We start from the raw sequence: 12,463 nt of genomic DNA, 5'->3' as shown, positions 1-12,463 counted from the left end.
AGATTTGCAATACCTAGATCATGAGAAGGATCCCTGGCGGTACAATGATTACATGTTGGTCTGCTAACCACAAGGTCAGCAGTTTGAAACCACCAGCCTCTCTGTGGGAGAAAGACAGGGCTTTCTGCTCCCGTAAAGAGTTACAGTCTCAGAAACCCACAGGGAGAGTTCTACCCTGTCCTATAGGGTTGCCAGGAGTCAGCATGGACTTGATGGCAGTGAGCTCTTCTAGTTTATACACTGAGAATTACAAATCATTGCTAAGAAAAATTAAAGATCCAAATACAAGTGGAGAGATATACTATGTTTATTGATCAGAAGACTTAGTAAGATTTCCGTTCTTCACTAAGTGATCTATAGATTTAACACAATTCCAGTCAAAATTATGGAAGATTTTTTTGGGGGGGTAGAAATTGAAAAGCTCATTTTAAAATTTATGCATCATTACAGAAAATCTAGAATAGTCAAAACAATTTTGAAAAAAAGAACTCATTAAGGACTTACATTATCTGATTTTAAAATTTACTTTAAAGATAGTCAAGAGATTATATACTTGACTATCTTGACTATAATCAATGGAGTAGAACATATTGTTGAGAAATGAACCCACATATAGGGTCAGTTGATTTTCTTTAACGGTGCTAAGGCAATTCCATAAGAGAGGTTTACTCTTTTCAACAACAGTGGTATTGCTAGGGGCCCTCGTGGCAAAGTAGATTCTATATTGGGCTGCTAATTGCAAGGTCAGCATATCAGATGAAGCGTCTATCCTCGTAAAGTCACAGACTCAGAAACCTACAGAAACAGTTCTCCCCTGTCCAACTCTATGGAAACGAGGTGTTTTTTGTTGTTGTTTTTCATAATTATACAGTCAAATGTTAGAAAATGAACTTTGGTTTTTAATTTATACCATGTGTAAAAATGATTCAAAAATGGTTCATAGACTTAAATGAGTCAAAACTAGAAAACTTTTAAAAGCAGAGAGAAGATAAAAGTAGCAGTAACCATGCCCTTGGGTTGGAGAAGTATGAAGGAAGAGAGGATTCAAGGAAACTTCTGAGATCGTTGCAAGGGCTGCTTTTATGGGTATGTCTGCATGTCAGCATTCATCAAGTGATCCCCTTAAATGTGTGCAGTTCATTCTTTTCAATAAAACTAAAAAATCAAGCAATTATTCTTTTTTTTTTTAATTTAAGTAGTGTAGGATACTTTTCAACTTGTATCTGGTCACGAAGGAAATAAAGGAACCCAGGTAGCACAGGAGTTAGGCATTGGGCTGCTCACCCAAGATGAGCAGTTTGAAACCACGTGGGAGAGAAGCGGGGCTTTCTCCTCTCATAAAAATTTATAGTCTTGGAAACTCCGAAGCACTTCTCCACTGTGCTATCGACTTGATGGCAAGAAATGTGGTTTGGAGAGGAATAATGCAAAAAACGTGAGCCTGATGTCAGTGTCATGTAAAATGGAATGAGGTTTCTTACTTTCACTCATAACCTGAGAGATTAAGTGAAGTCTGTGAGATGGCATGTTTCTATCATCTCTATCTTGTGCGCTTCATTCTGAAAGATAGACTGGCCTCTTGAAATCCTCTCCCATGCTAAGATTGTAGAAGAGGAGTTTTAGTTTGCTTTAATTCGCTACATATACTCTTTAGAGAAGTGCAAAACTATACAACTTTTTAGAAGAGTTTATGGCAGCACTGGGACAGATGGCCTCACAGCCTGCTTGAGGGACGCTCCCTGTTCTGGCCTTCAGGGAGCACATGTCTCTTCTCTTAGGGGAGAAGAAGCTGACAGTTCTTTTTTTTCAATAGAGTAAAAGGAGTTGATGGAATAGTGGGGAAGACACTGGTGATGTTCCATTGATTACTGGTATAGCTATTCTAAGTTTTAAACACAGAAGGCTATGTAACCTTATATATAAACTCAAAAGTGTCTCCACTGTAGGCCTCTGTATCTCCACCAGCTGCAAGAGCAGGGTGCTGCAGACCCTCATGCCCAGAACAAGACTCTCCCTTCCCATGTCTCCACAGGCCCTTGACAGGTGTGAACTCTGCATCAAGTCAGACCCCTAGCTCTCCTGATCCCCTAGCTTTCACAGCCTTGTTGCCACCTGAGACCCTTGGCTCCAGCCTCATTTATATCAAGCACCACAAGCAGCCCTGAATTCCCTAGGACATCCCCCAAGTCCCACAGCAGAATTTCTATATTTATTGTTATTCCATTTCTTGCCCATTTGGGGGAAAATCCTAGGGCTCAGGCTTTGTAAATCTTTGTCTCACCCATATCCTTAACAATTTTATCTAATTTTAAGGACAGAAGTATTACTGCTATGCTGATTTCTCCTGCCTGCCTTCAGCATGATTCTCCCTTCTGTTTTGTAAACTGAAATCTCTCACTGTGCACTTGACATTTCCACTTGCATAGGCATCTCAAATTTAGCAAGTCAAACTCTGACCTCCTGCTCTTTCCTCAACCTGATCAACATGCAGATTTCACTGTATTAACTAATGGCAGTTCCATGCTTTACATTTACCAGGTCCAAAACTTTGGAGTTAATTTTAGATCGTCTTTGATAGCCAATATCTATTCCATCAAGAAGTTATTCTGGCTCTAACTTCCTAATACCACCACTTGTCTGTCAATTTGTTGTACTGTGGTAGCTTGTGTGTTGCTGTGATGCTGGAAGTTATGACGGTATTTCAAATACTAGCAGGGTCACCCAAAGTGAACTGGTTTCAGCAGAGCTTCCAGATTAATGACAGATGCTAGGGAAGAAATAGGCTGCCCAATTCTGAGGAATTAAACACCGAAAACCTTATGGATAGCATCAAAGCATAGTGGACACTGCAAACCGCATGGTGGGAGCAGAACATTGTCAGAGAGTGTGTCAGAAAGCACTCCGAATATGAGGAGAAGATGTCATGATGAGAAGAAGGAACGCCTGTCTCTGGGACCTTCCTTTTGACACCTCCGCCTCTTTTGTCATGCGTTCCCACCACATGATCACCCTGAATGCCCCTTACCCTGCTAGGCATGCCACCACATGCTGCTTTTGCTTCCCACTTACAGAAAAAGTGCAGGAAAAGATATCCCATTTGAGACTGTACCTGCTTGTAGTCCCAGTCCTTCTTCCAAGCTCTCTTTTCTGGGTAGGGTTTAATAGCTCACGTTTTATGTAGTTCATTAATTTATTTGTTTACTGACTCCTCTCCTTACTCGCATAAAAATATAAGCTCTGTGAGACAGGAATCTGTTTTATTCACTAATGAATGAACCAAGCACCATTTGCTAAATGAATGAACGAGAGCTCATAGCCCTGTAGAGCTGGAAGGTCGGTTCGAGCCTTACCATACGAGTTCACTCCAGATTACCTAGCGGATGCCTATTTATCTCTTCCCCATAAATCTCGGGAAAGTGCTTTCTTTCGCTTGTTCCACCAGTCTTCTTCTCAGTGTTCACGTCACAGTTCTCTTTCTCTGTCTTTGCTCGTGTGTGCGGCGCCCTTTAGTCATAATGTTCTTTTTGTTACCTGATCTCAAAGTCAACGCAAACATCGTAGACTGAAGGAACCTTCCCAGACTTCTTCCTCCCTAGGCAGGATACATCTTCATACACTCCATTTCTCCAGCTGCACTTAACTGAGCAGCCACAGAAGGTGAGCAGACATCACTTCCCTCTTCCTTGAGAGAAGTGAGTATATATTTCATTCTTCACTATATTCCTGGTGCAGTGGTTCATTTTCATAGATTCTCTGCACCTCTGCAGTAGCTCTTCCTGCCTAAAGCTGGATAGACATGTACAGAATTAAGTCCCTTAAATTTACTTCATTAGATAACGACTCTATGGAGCCCCGATGCCATAGTGGGTTGGAACCATGCTTTGGTAAATAATGGAAAGTGTGTGTGGAATAGATTTGGAGCAGATAGAGACTGAGTGTAAGAAAAACAGGTAGAAGAGTATTGTGTCTAAAGAAGAGGTGAGCGGGTTTTGAACTCTGATGATAGGTAGAGGCAGATGCAAGAGGTGTTAAGAGAATTTGAGCTGATAGAGCAGAGGAAGAGCATAGCTAAAGTGGAGCGACAAGTATTTATAGCATCGTATGCTAAGTATAAGTTTATTTTGTGGCCACTGAAGGAGCTCTGGTGATAAAGTTACATATTGGGCTACTAACCTTAATATCTGCAGTTGGAACCCACCAGCTTCCCCAGAGGAGAACGAGGAGACTGGCTGTTCCTGTAAAGAATCAGAGACTGAGAAACCCAAAGGGGCAGTTTTATTCTGTCCTTTAGGGTCCTAATGAATTGGAATCGTCTTGATGGCAGTAGACCGGCTTGTTTTTTGATTTATGTCACTTAAATGTTTGGGAAAGCCTCCTGTTGTTGTAAATGCTGATTATTTTTTACAGAGAGGAAATTCCATTCATTTATCACATAAGTAATTTGTAGTTTGTCTCATTGGGCTTGGATTGATATCCAGGGCAATGATTTCCTTAGAGATAGAGACCAGTTAATTTATTCTGAATGTCTGAATTGAAAACCTTTCTTAATCTCCTTAGAGTAGACAAAATTGGAAACCACTTTAGCCTAATGATTTGGAAGAATGATGGATATAATGTTCTGTAAAATTGCAACATGTGATGTGATCATCTCAGTGCCTTTCATGTGATTCAAATATAAATTGCAAATGAGAACCTAAATCAGTCTCAGTTGATTTGCTAAGCAGGAATCTTTAGCTGACTCATCCTGCTTGCAGAAGACTTGCTTAAAAGTAACTTTTCAAATCCCCAATAGAAGTGGTTTGGATTAGTGAGGTTGGCACAGCTCAGTTAGAGAAATATCTAATGAGCGTGCACGTGTCTTTGTGATATTGTACTCTGTTAAAAAGTAAAGGTTCTCTAGTTTTCAACCAAGGAGGAAGAAGAAAATAAAATAGTAGTTTTAGATTAGATTGTCAAAGGATTCAAGCCATTTGAAAGGATTGGAACAGAAAGTTGTATAAATGGAGTGACATAAAGAGAAAACGGGGACTTCTGACCCAAGATGGTAGTGCCCAGAGGGCGCTCCTCCTTCTGCTATGAGTTGAACTGAGGACAGCCACCCTGCACCATGTGGAAGCAAGCCAGTCTACGTGTGATCCCACCATTGTGCGGGCAGGCCAGGCCATAGCTGGGCCCTCGCTAGGCCCCATCCTGGGTTATTGAGGCGTTTTCATCAACCAGTTCTGCAAGGAGTTCAATGAGAAGAAGAAAGACATCAAAGAAGGCATTCCTCTGTCGACAGATATTTTTGTGAAGCCTGACAGGACATTTGAATTCAAGGTTGGCCAGCCCACTCTTTCCTACTTTCTGAAGGCAGCTGCTGGGAATGAGAAGGGGACCCGGAATAAAGGCAAAGAGGTGGTGGGCTTGGTGACCTTGAAGCACATATATGAATGAGATCACCTGAGTCAAAGCTCGGGATTATGCCTTCCCTCTACAGTATGTACCCCTGCCCTCCATTTGCATTCCGTCATTGGTCTGATCGTTCTCTGGGCATCTGAGTGGTGAAAGACCTCGGTTCAGAGGAGCCAGCTGTGCTCCTGGCTGCTCAGAAAGAGGCAGACTTGCAGCCCAGGCAGAAGCTGCCAAGAAGTGACCCCTGCCCTTCAAGGCCCCGAATTTGGCAATGAGCCACTGGGCAGGGGGCTGAAGGAAAGGCTGTGACAAAGGGTCAGGAGGGAGGGTGGTCTCACCCTCATTCCCTGGCTTTAAATATGCATTCCTTCACCCATGGATGGCTCAAGGGACATACCTGAATAAATGTCCTTTATCACACTCACACACAGAGAAAATGGGAAATATATTATTTCATATGCCTGTTTCAAGGAGAGGTCAGAGTTTAGTATTAAGATAATACAATATAAACATAGATTTCTGTGACCTTTTTTTCCTGCTTAGATCCAGAATTACCATCTTAAAACATTTGGTTTTTAAAAAATGACAAAATATTAGTTGATTTTATTGAGTATACCAAACTTAAGTTAGTAAAACAAAGAAGCAATTTAGTTCATATAGTGCTAGCAGAAAGACCTTGCTATTTTGTATATGGGTGGGAAAATATAGATGCATTTAAATAGGGGACTTTTTTTGAATTAGCGTACAGCTGCTCTTCACTTCTCAACAATCTCATTACCCAGCATTTCACGTTTATGACAATAGTGCATTAACAACATACATTTATAAGTATTGAGAATGAGGTGTAAGAAGAGAGACTAACACAGGTTGTGATGATTTTGTATATGTGTCAATTTGGCTGGACCTTGATTCTCAGTGGTTTGGCAGTTATATGATGATGTAGCCATCCTCCATTTATAACCTATATGGGGAATTTTGATATATGTTGATTGTTCCCACGCTCACTACTGGGGATAATGACTTGTCACTTTTTCATTATTTGACCATTCCTTTGGTACTTTACCACTCCTTTAAAGTTTGATAGCCTCAGAATGCACACGGCAAATCTACTCTGTCCTGGAGGGTCATTATGAATCAGAATCGACTTCATGGCAGTGTGTTTGGTTATCTTTTTGGTTGCCACGTTAATTAAGTAACGTTATGTTGTTAATTTTGTCTTTGAGAAGGTAATAAGGTTGCAGCATGCCAGATAGAAGAACACCTCTCTTGGCAGAGTAAGTTTAATCCTTTTCTTTGGTTGCAGATGATGAAAGCCATGAACAAGTCTAATGAACATGTCCTGGCAGGAGGTGCCTGCTTCAATGAGAAGGCAGACTCCCATCTTGTCTGTGTACAGAACGATGATGGAAACTATCAGACCCAGGCCATCAGTATTCACAATCAGCCCAGAAAGGGTGCGTACTGAAACTGGTTTGCAACTATGTGATGGAGATCATGCTGGATTTGGAGAGTTGAATGTTCTGCTCCCCACCTGTCACATTCACAAACAAGCTAGCTAACCTGTCTGGACATGTGAGCCAGGATCATAGTGACTCCCCAAGTAGCCAGACTTATAGTAGCATATGATACCTGTGTTAGACGGGGTTCTCTAGAGAAACAAAACCAGGACACTTATGATTTTATATATATATATATATATGGATAGGTTTATATAGTAAAAAGGATTGCATGGTGAAAAGATTTATATAGTGAAAAGGAATGAAACAGCAAATTAGCCCACACAGCTATACAGAGCTCAGTTCAACTCACTTTCATGGGACAGTTAAAATTCTGAAGGGCCTTCCAACTCACACCAGCCACTGGCCCAAGGCCAAGGTGATTTGTCGCGGCATTGCAGAGGCCAGTAGGGCAGAGTAGTGATGCAGGTTGCAGTGAAGCATCACGGTGTGGGTGTAGCAATGTGAAGTGGCTGGTGGGTGATGCGGCATCTGGAGTGGTGGCAAGACAAGTGGAGTTGGTCTGCAGGCAGCAGACATGGCACCATGGTACGAAACAGCACAGCACAGTGACGCAGTCCACGGGTTACCTCGGACCACAGGTAGCACAGCACACTGGTAAGGCAGAGCAACTAAATCAGGCAGCAAGCTAGTCTGATCACCAGGGAAAGAGGGGGGGGATGTTCCCAGGACCCTCCTTATGAGGAGGTCACATCCACAAGGAGGCACAATCAGGGTGTGACCTGATTGACAGTCTAGACTCCACCCCCACCCTTCAAGTTGATGTGAAATTATGTAGCTACCACAATACCTCTCCTGTTATTGTGGAAGATGTTTTGAAAATGCTGCCTCAGGATAAGAGACGGGCCCATTTAAAGAGAATTACTTAGGCAGAATTGGAGCTTGTTGAGTGACCATATACAAAGAGTGCTCACTAATAGATTGACAAGAGTCTCTCGGAAGGCCTCTGGGTTGAATATGGCCTCATCTCTTAGGAGGAGATTGTTGGAAATGGACTTGCCACATTCCCCAAGTGTACTGGATTGCGATTTGCATTTTAACATGCCTGCATGAGTCAGATCCACCTTAGAACTGAAACTACTCTCTTTAAGTGACTTTCCCAAAATGCTTTCTCGGGTTATTAAAAAATAAAAAGCAAAGAAAAGTTTACATAAATAAGAGCCTTGCTTAATAAATTAGAATTGAGAAACCTTGATTAAACAAGTTCAAAATGGTTTATTTACTTGTTTAAGGACTCTTCAGGGTCTTTATCAAACTGATCTGTGATACATATCCAAGAGGAGGTCAATGTTAAATGAACTCTCCCCAAATTTGTCTTCCCAAAGTTCTGCTTTTCTCTCCTGGAATCACCTTATGTTAATATGCTTTGGGAAACCTTTCTCTAGGAGGCACTGTATAAATCTCTGTTTTAAATGTTCTTAAAATCAATTGTTGGGTGAAACATAAAGGGGATATTTCAAAATAAGACAGGTGATATGCTTACAGTGCTTTCGTGAAATCATATCTAAAACATTGGTGGAAGTCTATATATCATTCGTACTTGGTAAAACTAGGAGGGTCTCCAGAGGTTGATTAAAGACCTGTAAAAAGTTTGGAATTTGAGTAACAGGAAGACTTCTTTATAAATTGTAATTGTGTAAACTAGGAAAGTATTGATTGGACAACAGAGGCAATGGCTATCTCTGTGTTCCAGATTATCTATTAATAGAGAAATAACATTCAACTTCTCTTTAGCTACAAAAGACTGAAGCTGCAGCAACAATGGTCTGACCCAAGCAGACTTTGGCTCAGTTTGAGAACACACTCTTTAACTTTACAATGCTGCTAGAAATCCTGACAAAGTCTGCATATGAGGAATATTACATAATCATAGGCTAGAGAGAGTAGACAGGTGTTAACAGGTGTTGGATAACATCCAACAAGAGGGAGATGGGCAAAAAATGATGGAAGCAGGGCAAACCATTAGGAAGTTTGATAAATTGTTGAATACAAAAACCACAGTCTGCTCTGTAAACCCACACCTAATTCACAAGAAAAAGCAAACAAACAGAGACATTATGAGACATATAAATGGGCAGTTGGATTCACTCAGTTAGTTTATGCTGTAGGAATTCAGAAAAATAAAGACAGGAGAGAGAAATTTTCATAAAGATAAATAATTATATATCTTTTCTTTTATTAAGAGATAGTCATATAGGAGTTTAAAAATAGATGTATGTTTTAATAACTCTACTTACAAAAGTAAAATAGTTAGCATCCATAACTCTATCTTCAAAGTATGTTTGATCTAAAACAAAACTCTGGAAACCAATTGATTAGATCAGGGGTTGGCAAACTTCCTGTGGAGGGCCAGATCAGATTTTAGGCTTTGGAGGCCCTGTGGTCCTTGTCACCAGCTATTCACATGTGCACTGCAGTAGGTAAGCTGCCATGGAGAACACATGCTTCTGTCCTGCAGTACCCGGCAGGTGGCCGCCAGTTACTAGTCCTGGGTGGCTGGTAACCGGCCTCCGGGTGGACCAGGTGTCTGCCCTTTACCAGTCCTGGGTGTAGTGACTACTAAGATATTCTTCCCTCTAAGATTCTTAGAGTCTGCATTGGATGAGGAGGAGAAAAAAGCAAAATAGGGGAGTGTATCTTAAAGTCTTGTCCCTCAAACATTGGGATGATTAGTTATTTATAAATTGCAGGGTAAAGAGCAGGCCCTTTTTGTATTCTATATGATCATCATCGGAATTCCAACCTCCTGAATGTGGATGGCATTATTAGCACAAGTCTGACCATCCATCCATCTTGTGAATTGGGGGGCCTGGGTGATAACCTGTATTCATGAAACCGTTTCTATTGCTGTTATAGTGACCGGTGCCAGTTTCTTTGTGTTCAGCGGTTCCCTGAAATCCTCTTCAGGATACCTTGCCAAGTCCAGTATTGTGGAAGGTAAAGAATGAGCTGCTTACTGCATGAACACTAGTGCCACCCTAACGATGCAGGTGGAAGGGAAGGGGTGGAAGGGAAGCCTTGCTGTTTATGCTTTTGACATCTGAGTCCTGTTACTTCTTCAGTAACATCTCACTCCTTCAGTAAACCAAAATGGCCAGGAGGAGGGGAGCATAGGTCTTCAAGAAGGGGTTAAATGGGAGAGATGCTGTGAGATAATACCTAAGAGATGGCCTGCCAGAGCAGTAGTGTCACTGGAGTTGGGGTCACGCAGTAACTTCTTATGTCACCCTCACCACCCTTGACCCCATCCCCCGCTCAGGAGCCTCCTTCCATACCAGACCATACAGAATCCTTAGCAATGTTTATTATCAGTTTTAACCACAAAATAATATGTGATAAGTATAGCTGTAAATTGCTTAAATGTAATTACTTCTTACATTATATGAATACTAATAATAAATTGATCTGTAAAATATTTCTATGTTGGATTACAACATTTTCACTTATGTTAATAGTAATGAAGTAGAAAGAAGCCTTTTCCTTTTAAAAATGTTTTCTTTCTGTCCTTCTCAAAAAAAGTTACTGAAAGACTCACAAATACTAATCACTCGGTATTTTCACTAAAACAACAGAATGTGTTACAAAATCAGCAACTCAAAGTCACCATCAACAATGAGATAGCAGCAGTGAAGCCACCTGATTGGCAGAGCCATTGTAATTGGGCAGTAACGACAGCTCTGACAGGAGTGCATGAGAAGATTCCCAAAGCCAATTAGCGTCGAGTTTCAGCCTTGTAGGTATATTGAGACCTGTAGATGGGCTTATGAAAAATGCTTTTGTTGCTGTAACTAGTAAATGGATATTTTAATTGAAAAATCACAAACATCTGCTGAAACACTGCACAGAAATGCTATTGACAGCCCCTCCTGCAGTGTGACCCAGTGAGGTGTATACACACACACACACACACACACACACACACACCCTTAGTGATACCACTGTTTGAAAGCTCCGGAGTAAGGTACATAAGTGGACCTCACCACTCTGTAAATGTGCCCATGAAGGCCAGTCCCTGCCACAGCTCGAGTGCCATGATTATCACCTGGGGGTACAGAGTGGGGTGTGCTTGCGGGATGTTTCCTACAGTTAGCCATGGCTGACAAGAGTTAGCCATGTTTCTTACAGTTAGCCATGGCTCATAACCTGACAAGAGTTCATTGCATTAAATGAAAGGCTAATGAAATGAGCACACTAGTTTTCTCTTTTTTGAGCTATTCTTCATTGTATTGTCATCTGATTACTTTTTTTTTTCTAACTAAATACAGCTATACTGTTTGGCAGGCTTCTATATAAAAGATAAGTTTTACAGTTGTTGGTGTGGCTGTGGGAAGCTTCTAAAAGTGTGTGGAAAAACAGAATTGGGATAATGGAATCTTTCCAAGAAATTTTAAAGACTCCTCAGGGTTTTACAAACCATTAGTATATTATGTAACATTTTCTCAATCATATAGCTACACCATCATACTGTAGTCTAGTTATTTTTCATTCTTCATATTAATATTTTATAATTTAAAAAATCATTTTATTGGGGGCTCTGACAGCTCTTATTACAATCCATATATCCATTGTGTCAAGCACATTTGTACATATGTTGCCATCATCCTTTTTAAACCATTTTCTTTCTACTTGAGCCCTTGGTTTCAGCACTTACTCTTGTAACAACATACCAAATTACCACAAAACGTAATGATCACCAACTCTGTGCCGAGGACAGAGCCATGCCGGGGGGCTGTCCCTGCTCCATGATGTCTGGGACCTCAGCTGGGAAGCCTTGGAAGCTGAGGGTTACTTGATAGCTGGGAACTAGGATCATTTGAATGCTTGCCTGGGATAATGACTGGAGCCCTCACACACAGCAAGACACAGCCACTTATAACCAACCAGTAGCAGACTTCTTACATGGAGGCTCAGGGCTACGTGCACATATGTTCCAGCAACAGAGCTGAAGTGGCATTCCCATTGCCTTTTATGACGCAGCCTGAAAAGCCTCAGTGTCCCTTCCACTGTACTCCGGTGCTTGAAGTCGTCACAAGCCTGTTACATTCAAGAGGCACAGAGTTAGATTCCACTCCTTTATGGGGCACAGAGGTTGCTGAGAAAAGCAAGTGAAATTGGAGGTGCTGTGGTTATTTTTGGAAAACACACCTGACTACACATGATGGGGTAGGATTTTAGCCTAGAATAGTCCAAGGCCCTGTTGAAAAGCATCCTTTTCTGAGGCCTGGTGTTTGGTGTGTCAATTGAAATGTGTAGATAAACCTATGATTTATAGATATTAGTTGGGGTCTTCTTTATTGGTAAATTTATTAAGGCAATGAGTGAAGAGCAAAATAGTTTCTTTTTTATTTTATTATCATTTTATTGGGGGCTCTTACAGCTCTGAATACAATCCAAACAAAATAGTTTCCTATAACTGAATTTCACAACTCTGACTATAAAGCAGAAAAAGGCTAATAAGGACTTTGTAATAAGCACAATCGTGAATAAGCAAATGTGTTGAAGAAAGTTGATGGTGCCCGGCTATCAAAAGATATAGCGTCTGGGGTCTTAAA

General features: G+C 41.1%; 1 protein-coding gene and 1 pseudogene across 3 annotated transcripts in view; both read left to right on the top strand.

Moving 5' to 3' along the window:
• The window catches only part of ZFYVE9 (zinc finger FYVE-type containing 9), a 204,773-nt gene that overhangs the window by 182,578 nt on the left and 9,732 nt on the right, over nt 1-12,463 (top strand). For all 3 annotated transcript variants that reach the window (XM_045291901.1, XM_004699425.2, XM_004699424.2), the window contains 2 exons: nt 6,698-6,848; nt 9,768-9,848. In XM_045291901.1, coding sequence (XP_045147836.1) covers nt 6,698-6,848; nt 9,768-9,848 — 232 coding nt within the window. The remainder of the gene's footprint in view (nt 1-6,697; nt 6,849-9,767; nt 9,849-12,463) is intronic.
• LOC115870144 lies at nt 3,797-5,669 on the top strand (annotated as a pseudogene).

This window comes from Echinops telfairi, unplaced genomic scaffold (genome assembly GCF_000313985.2).
Source record: "Echinops telfairi isolate 266 unplaced genomic scaffold, ASM31398v2 ScPeMD7_443;HRSCAF=831, whole genome shotgun sequence".
Taxonomy (NCBI): Eukaryota; Metazoa; Chordata; class Mammalia; order Afrosoricida; family Tenrecidae; genus Echinops; species Echinops telfairi.
The sequence above is the reverse complement of the archived record's forward strand: the minus strand, read 5'-3'. Positions and strand labels throughout refer to the sequence as shown.